Below are 19264 nucleotides of genomic sequence, written 5' to 3' on the forward strand. Positions count from 1 at the left end.
TGTGTTAAAATTTTAACTGGGTACAATAAAAACTTCTACTACACATAATTAAATGTAGAATAAAATAAATTTAGGTGTAGCTTGTTTCTATGTGGGACTAAGGATAAACGTTTTATTATGTATAAACTCGACTAGACTACAGACAAAAATCAACAAACAGGGAAGAGGAAGAGTGATTCCAGAAGCAAAAAGAAAATTACGTTCAGAAAAAAAGAAACAGTATTGGGCTGACAAAAAGAAGAAAAACCTCCATAAACCTGACTAAGAAGTCTGTTGGCTAAAAAATAAAATAAACTTGAGTAACTAAACTTTTTTCCACGTCAGTAGTAATGGTAAGTAGTGCAAGTCCATTTTTTCAATTTTTTTGAAATTTCACCAGTTGGCAGTCAACCCACCCATATACTAGAACATGTTTCAGTCTATTTGACCTCCTTCACCTATAGCTGTAATAAGAGAATGTAGGCCTGTCATCTGTCTGACTCCATGGCTTAGTGGTTGGCATCCTGGCCTTTGGTTGAAAGGGTCCCAGCTTCGATTCACAGGTTGAGGATTTTAACAATCATTGGTTAATTCCTCTGTCTCGGGGGTTGGGTATGTGCTATCTTCATATTAGAATTCATCTTCCTAACAGACACGTAAATCGCCTGTAGGGCGTCAACTGAAAAGACCTGCACCAGGCCTCTGGAGGCCATACGCCGTATTGCTGTCAACTTGTATTTCCTTATCATTGCATTTTCTGTTTTCCGCTCATCATTCCACCCATACCACTGAATACAAATTTTAACCAGAAAGTGTCTTTCATCTCCGTTCATGTTAATGTACCATTAAAGGCAGAAACACACTACTGTCACCTCACGTGAGTTCACTTTCTTTTTCTTTTTTTTTCTATTTGCTTTATGTCGCACCGACACAGATATGTCTTATGGCGACGATGGGATAGGAAAGACCTAGGAAGACCTTTATTCCACGGAACATCATCATTTTGTCTCACCGGCATTTCACACCGATGTCTTCACATCACAATCGATGCTACAGAAGTCAACTAAAAGAATAAGCGGAAGTCTCAACCCGCAACATTTTTCCTAATTAGCAATTACCCACTATTAACTGTCACCATTGTTGCCGTTCAAACACACGGATTACCCATGAATCTCCAGCCACACTGACCAGTCTCCATCCCGATCTCGGCGCTGCAACAGGAAAATTTTCAGTTTGATGCCTAAAAAACCTCATACGGCTATGAAATTTTCCCTACCCCCGGTGATTTTTAACTAAAATAAACTACTCTACATATTTCTGAAATGTCAATGCTATTTCCTTCTTCCAACCTCTAAAACATCAGGACGCACTTGGTACTAAAAAAATTTTTTTTTTATCCTCTTGTGTAAATATGTATTTAATTGTAAATTCTCAACTATTCAATTAGATAATGTAATTACTAATAGTTACCAACCATTGACATTAGTTTTTATTTACAAACATTTACGCTGAATGTTAAATGTAAATATTTTTTTAAACTTTTTCTCAACTGTTCAATAGAACAATGTAAATACTGTATAGTTACCAACCTTTGACATCAATTGTAGGTTAAAAACATTGACGCCAAACACTACACCTTTTCTCCCTTAATTGTTATAATGTAAATATTTTTAACTTTTTATTATCATATGATTGCGTCAACTGTTTCTCCAGAGCACCACTGCAGAACTCTACTATGTTATTTTTAGGCATTGGTGCTGACCTTTCATCTATAAACCTACATGTTCAACCATCACTTTTGTGCAACTATTTCCCATACTTAATTTTTGTATGTTGTTAATAATATGTATTAATTGGTACATGTCTACTACTAACCAGTTACCTGATTTTTTACCTTGAGGTGATATTTTGACTGATGATGCCCTCAATGAAGGGCGAAACATGTCTCAAGTGGAATCTACAATAAATTCCTAAATTATAAAATTAATATGTATTGAATAGGTGAAAAAAACAAACCTTTTAACATCCTACAAGACCTAGGAAGTCGAAGGAAGCGGCCGTGGCCTTAATTAAGGTACAGCCCCGGCATTTGCCTGGTGTGAAAATGGGAAACCACGGATAACCGTATTCAGGGATGCTGACAGTGGGGCTCGAACCCACTATCTCCCGATTACTGGATACTGCCCGCACTTAAGCGACTACAGCTATCGAGCTCGGTATGTGAGTTCACGGGTTGTCGTTGGCCACTACTCATTTCTGAGAATACGTTTTTCTCCTGCAATTCTTCTGAAAGTCTGTTGGCTCTGTGGATATGTCACTGATGACTGATCAAGTTAATCTTCACATGAAACGTGCAGCCACACAGGTCACATCTAAAGGTAGGTGGAGGACGCGGTTGGATCTGACGTAGTTTCCGCTTTTCATGGATTTCAAGTTCTTGTTGGTGACGTGCCTGCACAAATAGTGAGATACCTTCTGCAGTAGCTTTGCGCCAAAGAACACGGTTTTGTGCAATTGTTGCCCAACATTTATGTTGGTGCTATTCATAGTCTTCTTAAGCTGGTCTTTATAACGTTTCAAAGGAGTACTTCGAGGTCTTTTGCCATGACCAATTTCACCGTAGAGAAGTTGTTTAGGCAGTCTTATCATTCATATGCTGGATGTGACCAACCCATCTAAGCCGATGAGTGATGATGAGGGCTTCTATGCTGTTCATATGCACCTTGTCAAAAACTGCCACATTGCTTATCTAGTTGCAATCTAACCTGTCCAGAAAGATGTGCTATACCTTTTTCACACTGTAGAGTGACCACACTGCACAATTTTCTGCTGTAGCACATATCTGGTGACGTGAGACGTGAATAGAAGCAGTTTCTTTTAGTGATATGGAAGAAATATTAATTAAATTGGTGTGGATACATGAGAATCTCTGTGATATAGGTTCACTTAACTATAGAAACCAGTAAATGCAGCATGAGGCATAGGATGAATTAGGAAAGGAAAGTTCACAGGTGACCACTAAAATGAAGTAATAAAATCATTTTAATTGGCAGTCAGCGTCAGAATCCAATGAAGTGGTTGTACTATTTTAACTTGCAGTCAGACGAAGCATAAGCATGAGGACAGTGTGTTTACTGTCTTCACGTCATATGCAGTGACATCGTCAAACTCCCCTCCATGCGACTTGGCTCAGCGTGAGTTCACATAAGGTGACAGTAGTGTGGTCCTGCCTGTACTAAATGTCGTCGTGCTCTTTATGTTATAAGTTCACAAATTTGCTTGATGCGCTCCTCCATTGGTTAAACTAAACAATTCTCCTCAATATGTTTGCAGACCAATAATTAATATGCACACCTTGGAGTGTTTAGTCATCAGTTGATAATCATCTTTGGAAGTAAGGTATGTGACTAGAAAGAAGAGAACATCGTCATGCGTGGCACACTCCACCAGTCTTGGTCGTGGGAGGTTGTATATCATTGCCCTTATGTCTAGCTTGCTCTGTCTGTCTGTCTGTCTGTCTGTCTGTCTGTCTGTCTGTCTGTCTGTCTGTCTGTCTGTCTGTCTGTCTGTCTGTCTGTCTGTCTGTCTGTCTGTCTGTCTGTCTGTCTGTCTGTCTGTCTGTCTGTCTGTCTGTCTGTCTGTCTGTCTGTCTGTCTGTCTGTCTGTCTGTCTGTCTGTCTGTCTGTCTGTCTGTCTGTCTGTCTGTACTTCAGGTCAAATTACTACAGATTCTTCCTCTTTATTAACTTGCAATTAATTTGTGATCCAGTCTACCTTTAATGTTTATCTTTAAAATCACATTTCAGACACTTGCTTCTTTCTTTCTTTCTTTCTTTCTTTCTTTCTTTCTTTCTTTCTTTCTTTCTGCACCAATTAGGCTATTCCCCTTGTTTCACCTCCATGTAATGCAATGCTTCACAAATATCTTTTTAGTATATCTGGGGTGAATATGGTTTTTTTTCCTTCTTCAGTGGAGTAGGCTGTTCTTCTTGAATGTGCTGAATCAGGTCCCCTTAACATTAGTTATCTGTCTGGTGTACTCGTCTCTATATTCTGTGAAATAGAATAGCTTCTGAGGGTTTCCTATACCCATCCATTCCAGTCTATGTGATCTATTTTTTATATCCTTAATCCTTACTCTTCATCTGGTGCCCCTTTCTCCAGGTATTTGAATACAGTATTGTTGCCACATCTTTCCATTTTAATAGCCTCTCCTTAAACTGCATCCTTCTCTGAGTGGGGGCCGTACAATAACTCTGACGGTATCCCCTGCCTGTCATAAGAGGCGACTGGGATCGTGGGTTGGTGACCACGGGGCTTTTAACTGAGTTGTAGCATTGCTTCCACTTGCTTGTGCCAGGCTCCTCACTTTCATCAATCCTATCCTACCTCCCGTGGTCAACTATTGTTCTTTTCTGACCCCAACGCTATTAGGTATTGAGGCCTAGGGAGTCTTTCATTATCACGCTTTTTGTGGCCTTCGTCATTCTCAGGCCGATACCTTCGTTTTTCAAAGTGTTGGACCCCTTCCATTTTTTCTCTCCGATTAGTGTTATATAGAGAATGGTTGCCTAGTTAAAATAATAATCACCACCACCTTGATCTGATCGTTTATCCAATTTTTTCCTTAGTTTTCTCTACTAAGTTACATGTTCTGTACACTTCTTCAAAGAAGGGATAAACCTTCATGGATATTGTTTCTCTTAGGCGTCTTTGAAAACTGTCAAAGTACCAATCCTGGGACATAAAACTAATTCTGGTAACTTTCTTTTTTAACAATGACCTTTTAAAAAGCCAGTATATAGATTAGAGCAGATGTAGGATGCAGCAAGTAGGCTATGTAGAAATGAAAAGGTTAGCACAGGATAGGGTGGGATGGAGGGCTGCATCAAACCAGTCTATGGACTGATGACTCAAACAACAACAACAACAACAACATGATGTTTTCCAGAGCTCTTTGGTAAAGAAGTAGCTACCTTAAATCAAGGTTTTAAAAGAAGAAATTTATAATCTTTCTTGTCTATTTACAGGAAACAGTGAGACAGTGTTATGAACGGAAGAATATAGATGGACTCCAGAAAAAATATGAATCCTTCAAAGCAAGGTATGTTGACAATAGTTGTGAAAGAATCCATTTAGCTTTCATTTTTTCTTTCATATCTACTACTCCACGTTAAAAGCCGTTTCACTCTTTTTTTTTTTTTTTGATAGTGTTTTGTGTGATATTCGGATAAGGGGAGAAAATGAGGAAGAAATAGTAGGTTATAAAGTGTTCTTAACAGGTGTTAAAGGGCGGGGGTGGGGGGCAGTGTGTGTGGTAGGGCTCTTCATCAGGAATACTGTTGCATGCTACATTAGTTTCTGTTAAGCATGTAACTGAGCAAATGATGTGGGTAATTTTGGCAGTACGAGGGTTTAGGACGAGAATTGTCTTGCTGTATTCACTACATCAGTGTGCAGATATGGATGAAGTTCACAAGTTTTATGAAGCACTGAGTGACATAGTAATCTCACTCAACATTAAGGATAGGATAATGCTAATGGACGATATCAATGCAAGAATTGGAATGAGAAGCGTGTACTGGATTTCTGTGCTAATGTGGGATTAGCAGTTATGAATACATTCTTCAAGCATAAGGCTGTACTATACATGAGAACATTGGGGCCTCCAGATCCATAATAGTGTTACAGAAATGTTGCAAACTTTGGACTGGGAAGACTTGGGAGTAAGGAGACAAGATGCTTGACTAAGTGGTATGTTCTGAGTTGTTTGTGGAAAGATGGCATGGAATGACATTAGACAAATAAGCTTGAATGGAGCTTTTAAAAGCAGGAAAGATCGTAATATGAAAATAATGTTGGAATTCCAGAGGACAGATTGGGGCAAATATTCATTATAGTAGGGGTTCAGAAATCCCAGGTGTCAGGTCGCCGCAGCGACTGTGTCTTTGCTACTGGCACCTAAGTTTTGGTCCCCAAATTTTTTCCCTCCTTTTTTTTTATTTTTTAAAAATACTTTCTTCTCCTACCCATCAATCTGCAACAAAAGCCCCATGTCATATGACGTGATGTCACTCAACAAGCTTAAAACCACTCCACAATCTTCTCAAAAATAAATAACTGCAAGACCAAGGAGAATGTACCGGTATATGCTGGGCTGAGTGGCTCAGGTGGTTGAGGTGTTGGCCTTCTGATCCCAACTTGGCATTGTCGATCCTGGCTCATCTGGTGGTATTTGAAGGTGCTCCAATACGTCAGCCTCGTGTCGGTAGATTTACTGGCACGTAAAAGAATTCCTGCAGGACTAAATTCTGGCACCTTGGCATCTCTGAAAACCGTAAAAGTAGTTAGTGGGACATAAAGCCAATAACGTTATTATCATTATTGAGAATGTATATATCACTGCACGGGGTCATTGACGTATATCCATGATCGAGAACAAACTGTAGTGGACAGTCGATGTGCGTAACTCAGTTGGCCCTTATCTGTTACAGCAACAGAGCCTATGGTGGAAACACTGAGAACTAATTACTTTATAGTCACATGTAGTCAAAAGTACAATGAATCTGTGTTACATTTTAGTGGTTCTACGTGTATCCTTTGTTATTAATATTCAAGATTTAATAAATGCAGATGAGAAAAAGTAATACTGAGGTCAACACTAAGTAGCGCACCTCTATTATTTATACGTGTCAGGTTGGTGGGATTCTTACTGGCTCCTAAACTTTTGGGCAGGCTCCTCAATTCAGAGAAAATTTCTGCACCCCTGATTTATAGGATGAGGAGAAAGGGATTGGTATAATTTATCAAGGGAAATGTTCAAATAATTTCAAAGTTCTTAGAAGATATTGAAGAAAAGACTAGGTAAACAGTTGATAGGGAATCTGCCACCTGGGCAGCAGCCCTAAATGCAGACATTGATTGATTGAAATAGAACTGAAGAATATGAGAAGGTATTTGGGGAAGATTTGGAAGCTAATTGGAATGGGAAGCGTTTACTGGATTTCTGTGCTAGTGTGGGATTAGCAGTTACGAATGCATTCTTCAAGCATGAGACTGTTCACCACATCCACTATACATGGGGGTATCAGAACACCAGATCCAATATAGACTATATCATAACTAGCTTGAAATTCAGGAAATATGTTCGGAATGTGCATGTATTCTGGGGCTTTTAGAGGATACAGACCACTATCTGATCTGCATTGAATTAGGTGACAGTAAGCCTAGAATAGAGAAAGTGAAATTTTTCTGCAGACAAATAAGGGTGGAGAATTGCCAGGACACGGAAATTAGACAGAGGTACATGAATATGATTAGTGAAAAGTTGCACACGATAGACAGTAAGCAGGTTCAGGATATAGAAAGAAAATGGGTGGCATACGGGGATGCTGTAGTAAAACCAGCAAGAGAATGCCCAGGAACAGCTGTGTGTGTGTCAAAATGGTGAAAAAAATCTTGATGGGATAATGAAATGAAATGTCGTATGGCTTTTAGTGCCGGGATATCCCAGGACGGGTTCAGCTCGCCAGGTGCAGGTCTTTCTATTTGACGCCTGTAGGCGACCTGCGCGTCGTGATGAGGATGAAATGATGATGAAGACAACACATACATCCAGCCCCCGTGCCATTGGAATTAACCAGTTAAGGTTAAAATCCCCGACCCGGCCGGGAATCGAACCCAGGACCCTCTGAACCGAAGGCCAGTACGCTGACCGTTCAGCCAACGAGTCGGACGATGGGATAATGAAATGAGGGTAGCTTTAAAACATAAAATGAAGGCGTATAAAAAATGCCTCCAAACAAGATCTGTTGCAGATAAGAAATTGTACGTAAGTAAAAGAAACAGAGTGAAACAATAATTGTAGAATCAGAAAAGAGAAGGCATGGGAAAATTTCGGTTCTAATCTGGAAAGGCTTGGTCAAGTGGTAGGGAAATCTTTCTGGACAGTAATAAAGAATCTTAAAAAGGGAGGGAAAAATTAAATGAATAATGTTTATGGTAAATCAGGTGAACTTGTAGTAGATCCCAGGGAATCACTAGACAGATGAAAGGAATATTCTGAAACTCTTAACATGAAATCTTTATGTGGAAATCATGAACAACAGAGTTCATGGGGAGGTGAACAATGATAGGAGTGAAATTACATTTGAGAAAAAAAAAATATATAGATTAACCACCTAATCAATGTTTCAGCTTTTGGAGCCATCATGTCCACTTTTGTTTGAAATAATCTTTTTAGATTATAATATTGTGTATTAATTAGGTGGTGATACAGATGTTGATTCCCTAAATGCAGACATTGATTAATTGAAATAGAACTGAAGAATATGAGAAGGTATTTGGGGAAGATTTGGAAGCTAATTGGAATGGGAAGCGTTTACTGGATTTCTGTGCTAGTGTGGGATTAGCAGTTACGAATGCATTCTTCAAGCATGAGACTGTTCACCACATCCACTATACATGGGGGTATCGGAGCACCAGATCCAATATAGACTGTATCATAACTAGCCCCCGTGTGGGCCGATGGCTCCAAGTGGCTTACACAGTGGCCTCCACGGTATGAACTAGCCATGCGTCTTGATGGGTATGCCAAGTACCAACTGATGAGCCCAACTTAGCACATGGGGGTGAAATGCTGGCAGGCAGGAATGAGTTGGCTGGAAAATTTGTAATGTCCAATAATGGACCATTTATATTTGTATTGATTAGGTGGTTAATCTACTTATATTTTTTCTCAAGTTATATAGTCAATATGGACCGATATGAGCATGATTACTTGTAGTGAAATTACACTAAAGGAAATGGAAAGGGTGGTAAATAAACTGTATTGTCATAAAACAACAGAAATAGATTGTACCTGAAATGGTAAAGTAGATAGGTAAGCCAGGGATGAAATGGCTTCATTGAGTAATAAAAGGAGCATGTTATGTTAGTAAGGTACCTTCTGATTCATTTGGAGGGAAATGCAGTAAACAGTTTGGCCTATGCTGACAACTTGGTTTTAATGGCAGACTGTGCAGTGATTATTATATGAAAATAAACATTTCCAAGACTTAAGTGATGCCAGGCTTGGAGGGTAACAAAAATAGAAGGAGAGCAAAGCAGCGATGGTTAGACTCAGTTTCTAATTATTTAAAGAAAAGAGGTACAGAGCTAGATACAAATAGAGAATTGTGGAAAGGCATAACAGTGTATAATGATCTATGCGTGTATACTTCACTGTCAAACTCTTATTAGCTTGTTTTGGAGCCTTTGTGTTGCTGAAAATGTGTACGCTCAAAGTGAGAACTGAAACTAAACTGACTATAGTTGCCCGAGGTGTAACCTTGTGGTGATTTTTTTTTTTACTTTCATGAATAATCGGTGATATTCAGTAGGCTGGTCTCAACTGTAGCCAGTAAGACTCCTGCTCACTCAACTGATGAGAATGAGAATACACCACATTGTGATTGCCAGTTGTAACCTCACACAAGGTCACTTCTTGGATGCTTTATACTTTTTCTTTGTAAGAGATACAATACTTTATAATATTCTAGCAGGCACATACAATTTTAGCTGAGATTATTATTTTTTAAATGGGAAGACCATCAGACAATCCAATGGTCTGTAATTTGTTAAGAAGGAAGCGTACTTTCCAGTGTCAACTCAGTTAAATGTAACTTAAAAGCTTTTTAGTCTGTTGAACACACACATTTCACTTTTCAAACACCTCGCATTGTATGCTGGAGTGGAGACAAAGCAAGACTTCATTGAGATAAGTTCCAAATTTCAAATTCCTAGGTGGTTGGACAGAAGTAAACATTGATTAGTGAAGATGTTCTTTTAAGAACAAAACATGTCATGAAGAATACACCCACGGCATCCGCTGCCTGTCGTAAGAGGTGACTAAAAGGGGCCCAAGGAGCTCTCAACTTGGGAGCGTGGGTTGGCGACCACAGGGCCCTTAGCTGGGATCTGGCATTGCTTCCACTTACTTGTGCCAGGCTCCTCACTTTCATCTATCCTGTCCGACCTCCCTTGGTCAACTCTTGTTCTTTTCCCACCCCGATAGTATTAGAGCATTCGAGCCCTGGGGAGTCTTTCATTTTCACGCCCTTCATGGCCCTTGCCTTTCTTCGTCCGTTACTTCATTTTTTGAAGTGACGGATCCCTTCTTATTTCTTCCTTTTTCTCAGTCTACCCCCCTGGGGGTGGGGGATGCAGACGAAGGATACACCTACGGTATCCCCTGCCTGTCGTGAGAGGCGACTAAAAGGGGCGACCAAGGGATGATTGTATTAGAACGATGGAACTACTTTTGATTAGTACCATCACGCGGGGAACACCATGGGTTGCCTGTAGAGATCGGGCCAAGTAGGAAGACATCTGGGAGCGCATGCGCACTTTGGACTATCTCGCGTAGCGTATCCCCTCCTAACAGAGCTCCTGCTACAAGGACAGTTCAGTGCATAAGTTAACACTCAGCTGCCGCGCTCTCCTTTCTAATTTCCCGTTGAGTAGTAACTGTGGTTAGCGGTAGTGTACGTTAGGCCTATCTGTAACAGTATGGAAGGCGTTAAAAGTAGCCTGCATCGTATGGTGCTAAAGAGTCAGACTCGTGCAGCAATCTTGAACATTATAGAGTATAGATTTTATGGAAAGGGAAGCAATGGAAGAAAAGTTCGTGATAGATTGTAAAAAAAAGTGCAGGAAAGAGTAGCAGCAGCTATTGGAGTGTCAGAAAGTTCTTTGGTACGGATTAAGAGCGAAAAACGAAAGAATTAGGAAAACCTATGGATAGTAGTGTTTGAAACACCAAACAAAAACCGAATGCGCACAAAGAATATTACTGGATTGGACGACTTTGACGAAGGTGCCGTACGTTTTATTGTTAGCAATTTTTATTTAGATGAAAAATGTTTACCTACAGTTTCAAAAATTCGTGCAAAGTTAGGTAAAGACTTAAAGTTCAAAGGATCCAATACTAGTGTCAAGCGAATTCTTCGATCATTAGGATATCATCAGAAAAAACTAACACTAACAAGCGCATCCTAATGGAAAAACATGACGTTAAATACAAAAGATTTGTTTATTTAAAAAATACCCAGTATCGGGTGGAGGGTAGTTGTACATGCTGGCGGTGAAATGGGTTTCATCGAGAACTGTCTGCTAATCTGGAAGTCTGGCAGCAAGAGTGGCGACTACCACGATGACATGAATAGAGACTTTTTTTTAAAAGTGAATGAAAGATAACTTCCACCTCGCAGTGTTCTCGTAATTGACTACTCGTCATATCACAACAAGGAAGTAGATCGTACTCCAACCTCCAGCTCACGTAAAGTGACGATGATCTCCTGCCTAGTGAATAGGAACATTCCACACCGTGAGACGATATACCAACACGAGCTTTATGGGCTTATCAAATTGCACAAGCCGGCACACAAAACCTACGTCCTAGATGAACAGTACGGACACTCGGTAATTCGACTGCCCCCATATCACCCTGAATTAAACAGTACTGAAATAATGTGGGCAAAAGTGAAGAACTGGGTAGCTTCTCACAACGTCACCTTCACTATTGACGACGTAGAGAAACTCACTAGACAGAAATTTGCGTCAATATCCGCCGAAGACTGGAACATAAGCGATGGGGAACATTTTGAAGACATTATGGAGTCCTTTGCGATCCAGCTGGGAGCCGACGACACGTCATCCGGTGAGGACGACAGAAGTGATGACGGAGGACTCAGCGAAATTGAAGAGATGTAGTGGACATAATAAAACAAGAATGTGCTCATTTTGTGAATAATTATAGTGTCATTATTTTATTACTTATTATTTATAGTGCCATTTAAGTTATCTTCGTGTACATACGTTGTTACTCAGCATATGTAGACCCTTTATGGTGTTTCCTTTTATGAATTATATTTTGTTTCTGTACCTGAGAACAATTATATAATTATGTCATATCGTTAAGTCACATTCATAGTCTAACACTGCTTTCTCGCCTTAAAGCAAAAGTACTTTTATTATTATTATTATTATTATTATGATTATTATTATTATTATTATTATTATTATTATTATTTATTAATCTTCTTACCCTCCAGGGTCGATTTTTCCCTCGGACTCAGCGAGGGATCCCACCTCTACCGCCTCAAGGGTAGTGTCCTGAAGCGTGAGACATTAGGTCGGGGGATACAATTGGGGAGAATGACCAGTACCTCGCCCAGGCGGCCTCACCTGCTATGCTTAACAGGGGCCTTGGTGGGGGATTGGAAGATTGGAAGGGATAGACAATGAAAAGGGAAGGAAGCAGCCGTGGCCTTAAGTTAGGTACCATCCCGGCATTTGCCTGGAGGAGAAGTGGGAAACCATGAAAAACCACTTCCAGGATGGCTGAGGTGGGAATCGAACTCACCTCTACTCAGTTGACCTCCCGAGGCTGAGTGGACCCCGTTCCAGCCCTCGTACCACTTTTCAAATTTCGTGGCCGAGCCGAGAATCGAACCCGAGCCTCCGGGGGTGGCAGCTAATCACGCTAACCACTACACCACAGAGGCGGACATTCTTCTTCTTATTATCATTATTATTATTATTATTATTTCGTTTCACCCTCTTTGGACTATGTTGAATCAATTCCTTCTCTGTGTGTTGTTCTTTTCTTAGTTTAGTTTAGTTTAGTTTATTGCCTTTCTTATATGGCGGGGCTCAGGCTATGAAGCCTGCTATTATGCCAAACCATATTATACAACAGCTTTATAGAATCATTTTTACATGTATTTCTAAAAATCACTAAAAGTAATTTACTTAACCTCTAAAATTTCTATCCTTATTGATAATTAAGAGCTAATTATTAAATTTTACGTTGGTGAAATCTACTTTTTACATATTTGAATACCACATTAAACATTTCCTTTTAAATAGCCCAGTATTTCTTCATTCTTTCTGATCTTCGTTTCTTCTCGTCTTCCAAGACAAATAGATTTGGCTTTTAATGTAGATTTGTTTTGAAGCGTTATGTTTTCTTCTTTAGTTATTACTTTAGCTGTTCGACCGAATAGTGAATTTTCTGTAGTTTTTAATTCTACCATGTCTTTTTCAGTTTCAGTTTTGGGTTACGGAAGAAGTCAAGATCTGTTCGGTTAATTATAGAGTTCATTCTGAGGAGAAGATGACCGTAAAAGTTTATCCTCCTTCTTCTCATAGTTTCTGAGGGTTTTTCAATTTTCTTGTAGCTTATTATTATTATTATTATTATTATTATTATTATTATTATTATTATTATTATTATTATTATTATTATTATTATTATCGAGTTATTTTACATGACGTGGCTCAGGTTATGAAGCCTGGTGTTATAGCAAACCATATTCTACACTGTACATCTACAGCGTCGTAAAGTTAATTTTACATCAAATTATAATTTAAAAATAAGGACTACGCAAATTGATACATGGAAACGATTTTGACAGCTACTGTAATAAGAGGTTAAATTATGTTCTAACTCCTTCAATGTATCTGTCATCTGTAACACTTCTAAATGCATTAATTTCGGCTAGGTATGTCTGTAATTTACAGCCGGAAGGGAATTCCACTAACTGAAAATCTGCGGAGTGTTACATGTCAGTTATAACAAATATTTCGGGTCAACTGTACGTCGCCACAACACTCAGCGAGAAGGGGAAGTCAGCGTTCTCGCTCCCACGGCTCTGCTTTCTCACTCGCACACTTCCCCTCACCGGATGTCTTCCTAGCTGGCCCGATCTCTACTTGCGAGTAGTACCATTATTTTAGGTACGAAATAGGTTTGTGCTTAGTAGCAGCAGAGAGTGGGTCAGTGTGGGTTTCCAGCACCCGTGAGTTGTACCCTTGTGAGCAACACCACGGGTCTGGGCGTTGCCTCTGATTAATACTACTATATGAGCGGCACTGTGGCTCTGCGTTGCCTGTGCTTAGTACCCACTATGTGAGGAACACCACAGGAATACCTGCGCCTGTGATTAGTACACCTAGGTGAGGAACAACCATCGGTTTGCGTTGCCTATGTGTGGCGTCATTATGTGAGAAACACCATAGGTCTGCATTACCTGTATGACGTCCAATACTTGTGAGTAGTACGATCAAATGTGGAACATCGTGAGTCTACGCTACTTTTGATTAGTACCCCAACAAGACAAATACCATGGTTCTCCTTTACTAGCGATAAGTGCCATTATGCGGGGCCATTGACCTGTATTTTGGACCCCTTTAGACAACAAGCATCCTCGATTCAGGATTGTGCTTTAGAAGTGGTCTCTTGGTCAGTAATACTATTTTTATGGTAGTTTTTGGGTAGGATCCACTGATTGTTACATGAAATAAATTTCATCGTAAAGTCCGTATTGTCGTACATATACTTTAAGGTTAAGTCAATATTCCACCTTTACAATACCATAAGTTTATTGTTTATTTATTTAAACAACATTATTAAATAATACGGGATATGTTTCGTCTAACTTGTAGACATCATCAGCCGTTTTGCCGACGCACCTGATTGCTGCATATCAACGGCACACTCAAGAAGAATTTTAACAAGAAGCTTTACGATATAAAAGGTAATAGATTATAATAAGCTTTACGATATCGTTCTCATGTGTGTGAATTTAAGTTTTTTCGTCAACAGGTTTTGAATGTTTGTACTTGGAACAATCTGGAACATCCTCGCTGTTTTGATTGGCGTGTTCGACAACTGATTTATTTTATTGTGTTTGTTCTGTCCTTGTCCTTTTTTAAGCTTTTTCTTGAATATCTTACGGCTGATGATGTCTACAAGTTAGACGAAACATGTCCCGTATTATTTAATAATGTTTAAATAAATAAACAATAAACTTATGGTATTGTAAAGGTGGAATATGGACTTAACCTTAAAGTCCACTGATTGTTTTAAATTCATATCCATCCATTCATTCATGCCATTTTTTATTTTGGTCAGTGGATGATTTAAAACATTTCATTTCGTACCATCAGGGGCCGATGACCTAGATGTTAGGCCCCTTAAAACAACAAGCATCATTATCATCATCTTTGTTTAATAGTGTGTATTTTTATTCCTTTGGTGTTTACAGCTTTACAGCTATGTTATAGTGTAATATTTATATTGACTTGTGTGTTCGACAGACTGAAAAGCTTTTAAGTTACAATGGTTGATAAATCGAGAAATGGATAATTGTGGTTCTACTGCAGTTTTGTAAAGGCATAAGGCAGTACATAAGAGTTACAGTGATGTTTTTAAATAATGTTAATTTTTATATGCACATGAAGTAGACATAACTTTTTTGACAAATAATATTGAAGGACATTTTAAATTAGGGGTAGTAAAACATGAAAATAAGCAAAATTGCCACCACATTACAAAATTGTAATCTTATTTTATTAATTAACTTAATAATTTTAATGTTTACCAGTAATTGTATAACTAGCTAGCTTCCAGTAAATTGGTAACAGTGGAATAAGATTCCCCCAATGTAAATTACATTCTAGCAAAATAAAATTAACAGAAATCTTACCTCATATTGCTTGTAGAGGAGAGATATATTCATAATTAATGCCAGGGACCCACCAACCCACCCAGAGTAGTATACAATAAACTTTTATAACCTAATGTCATTACCGAACTCGATAGCTGCAGTCGCTTAAGTGCGGCCAGTATCCAGTAATCGGGATATAGTGGGTTCGAACCCCACTGTCGGCAGCCCTGAAGATGGTTTTCTGTGGTTCCCCATTTTCACATCAGGCAAATGCTGGGGCTGTACCTTAATTAAGGCCATGGCCGCTTCCTTCCCATTTCTAGGCCTTTCCTATCCCATCATCGCCATAAGACATATCTGTGTCAGTGCGACGTAAAGCAAATAGCAAAACAAAAATACAAACCTAATGTCATTAATCACGCACAATCGTTCATACTTCCTGCAGTTTGATCAAATTTCATGCAAGTCCTCCACGACTACCAGAGGGAAACAGGACTAGATTTCATTGCCAGTTACTGCTCTGTATGTGTGGTTGGGGGAAATTACTAGTCAGGACATGTGCGGATCAGTAAAGAAAAGCTCCCCCCTCCTTTGCAACCATTTGTGGCAAGTAAGAAAGCTGATGTGTATGCTGCAGGTGGAACATCTAAGAATTAGCAACAAAAGACAATAATTTTCTGGCAATATACATGCGGTGAAGGTGGTTCATCTAACAACCAGTGTGAGGAACCGTTATTCGACCTGTACCAATACATTTTCAGTCTGTTTTTTCAATACAGAATTCTGATATCTTTTGAATTCATTATACCACTTTACTCAGCAGTAATGTGCAAATGTGATGAAATAAAATATTTGTGCCTTAAGCAAATACGGAATTAGTATTTTCAATTAATTCATATTACCTGTTGACTAATTATTTTTAATTTGTGTTCTAGTGACATTGACAAGCGATCAGCTCTTGACCAGGTTATGCGAGATTATCTTCTTCAGCTTTTGTCTGAACCAACCAATAATGTCTTGTGCTGGGAAGTATTTGTCACATTCTGTATCCAGGCTTGCCGCAAAGATATGTGCACACCTACCATGCCAGTTGTTCTTCTTGGTGATGTGTTTGATGCACTCACACTTGACCAGTGTGAAAAATTATTTGCATTTGTGGAGAAAGGAGTCAACGTATGGAAAGAAGATCTGTTTTTCAGTGCTTGCAAGAATAACTTACTCCGGATGTGCAATGGTTAGTTCATCTAATTTTAAATTCACGTGGACTATTGTATAATAATTATATTAGGACTGTTGTATTAATTTTATGCTTAAAGTCATGTAAACTTTCATGTTAAAACCTATGATAATAGCTGATTCTGATTATGGAAATAAATGAAAAATGAAAATGTTAGTGAAGGTGATCATATTAGGTTATTGTATGATGAATTTTATTTATGACTGCTTCAAAATATATTAGATTTGGTCAGTTGCAGGTTGAGACCTGTTGTGTTTTCACAGATTTTAGATATACTGCTATGTTTGTACAGGGAGTTTGTGAGATCGCTAGCTTACTTTGTTTACATGCTGTTACAAGAATTTTGATATATCTGATTGGGTGAAAAGAGAGGGGCAATTTTATGAATTTATATGGCTAACATTGGTTTGAATATTAATACTGAGAAGTTTAAAAGAATGCACATGCGCTTCAGGAGGACAGTGATAAAAGTATTTTTGAAAATGTGTGGATTTTTTTTAAATAGAATATAGCCACAAAGTTCTGTGTGAAATATTGCAATGGCATGATCACCACCACCATCAAATGATTACTGCTTAGAGACTCTTTAAATATTTCTGTGTAGTAGCCAACCAATTGATGATTTGACAACTTTAACACATCTAGTCATTTGATAATGGCTAGTATACAAAGTACTCACAGTTTCCTAGTGATGTAATGTGTTGTTGTTGTTGTTGTTTACATACATGATTGAGTTCATTTTTATTTGCATTTTTTTCATTCTGAGGAAGATGCCATCATCAACTGCATAGTTCTTTATTGCAAACAAGTTCAACTGTTCGAATCTTCAAGTTTATTTTGATCATTATATTAAAACTAGGGCAGATATTCATTTATAGGAAGAGGAATTAGGAATTGGAATAATTTATCAATGGAAATATTCAATAAATTTCCAGTTCTTTGAAATCATTTAAGAAAAGGTGAAGAGGTAAACAATTGACCAGGAATCTGCCGTCTGGGTGACAGCCCTAATTGCAGATTGATTGATTGATTGATTGATTGATTGATTGATTGATTGATTGATTGATTGATTGATTGATTTCTGGGGATTTTCTTCCTTCCTGGTAACATTCACATATTTTCAATCACTCTGTGGTATGAAAGCTGTAACTTTTGTTGGAAGAAAAACAATAAAGAAATTGTCTTGTTTCAGTTCAAGTGCATTGCAGTGTGCCTTGCAGTTATCAATTAACAACCAACATTTGCTATTTTTAGGCATAAGTACATAATTTGTAGAAAGTGTGGGGAAAAACGGTGTTCTGAAATATTCTTGTCCCACCGGGAATTTGACTGTTAAGCGTAGCTACTGTACTGATAAATGTCATATAAAGTAGGATCCAAAAGTTTGGGGACTGTGCACCCAGTAAACTACAAGCAACTGAGCAAGTGGCTGCATAGTTCGAGTCGTATAGCTATCCGCTTGTATTTTTGGAAAATAGTGTGTTTGAACACCATTGTCGCTAGTCCTGAATATGGTTTTTCCATGCTTTTCCATTTTCATACCAGGGCTATACCTTAATTAAGGCTACTGTTATTTCCTCCCCCCCAATCATAGCCCTTTCCTATCCCATCATCGCCATAAGACTTACCTGTGTTGGTGCGATGTAAAGCGGGTTGTAAAAAAACTACAAGTTAAATTTTTGTCTGAAATGCATTCTCCCAATCCCTTCTCTCCTTAATGGGAACGGTTTCCCCCATGGATAATGAAATAGGAATGCTCACAGGTTTTCATCATCATCATCATCATCATCATCATCATCTTGCACAGCTTGCAGTCACTGGCCGGGTCTGTTTAGAACATTAGCCTCACTATCATCTTTTGTCTTCTCACCATCTCTCTATCATCACTTTGATCCAGTCCTCCCCTTTTCTTCATCTGCTCCTCCACTCCTTTCAGTCATCAGCCTCTTGGTCTTCTACCTTCCATACCAATGTTGTGCATCTTCCTGGGAATCCTCTTCTCCATTCTCATCACGTGCCCATAACATCCTAGCCTTGATTCTTCTATCTTATCCTGCAATGGTTTCACTTGCACTTCTCATTTCTTAACCAGGTCAAGTGTGTTGTGTATGAATGGCTCAGGGGTAGTAGGGAGAGTAAGCTGTTAATGGTAATAGGTTTATCTTTTCTGTACCTGCAGTGTGTACACAGCAGAGCTTCATGCTATCTTGGAAGGTCTGCTGTACACGCTGTCCAATGGACGTCAGCATTACTTTGTGTTCGCTGACTCCTTGACCCATTGCAGTCTGTCGACACGTGCATCCTGCATTACTCCCCTGGTGCAATATATCCACGATCTGCTGGCTGGACTGTGGGAAATAAACACCAGAATGACATTTGTATGACTTCCAAGCCACATAGGTATGGTGGGAAATGAGTTAGCTGACCAGGCTGCCAAGGAGGCGGTCACATGCCCCATTGCCTTATAAGGTTTGTGCCTGGGATATACGTCCTTAGCTGAGACGTGTTAATGTCCCACTGGGAGGAAGAGTGGCAGGCCGCCCCTCTTTCCAATAAG

General features: G+C 39.0%; 1 protein-coding gene across 1 annotated transcript in view; it reads left to right on the forward strand.

The window, feature by feature from the left end:
• Hpr1 (THO complex 1-like protein Hpr1) overlaps nt 1-19264 on the forward strand; it is a 124614-nt gene that overhangs the window by 5333 nt on the left and 100017 nt on the right. The window contains exons 2-3 of the mRNA XM_067144137.2: nt 5010-5083; nt 16406-16704. Of these exons, the coding sequence (XP_067000238.1) occupies nt 5010-5083; nt 16406-16704 (373 nt within the window). The remainder of the gene's footprint in view (nt 1-5009; nt 5084-16405; nt 16705-19264) is intronic.

Source organism: Anabrus simplex, chromosome 3, assembly GCF_040414725.1.
Source record: "Anabrus simplex isolate iqAnaSimp1 chromosome 3, ASM4041472v1, whole genome shotgun sequence".
NCBI lineage: Eukaryota > Metazoa > Arthropoda > Insecta > Orthoptera > Tettigoniidae > Anabrus > Anabrus simplex.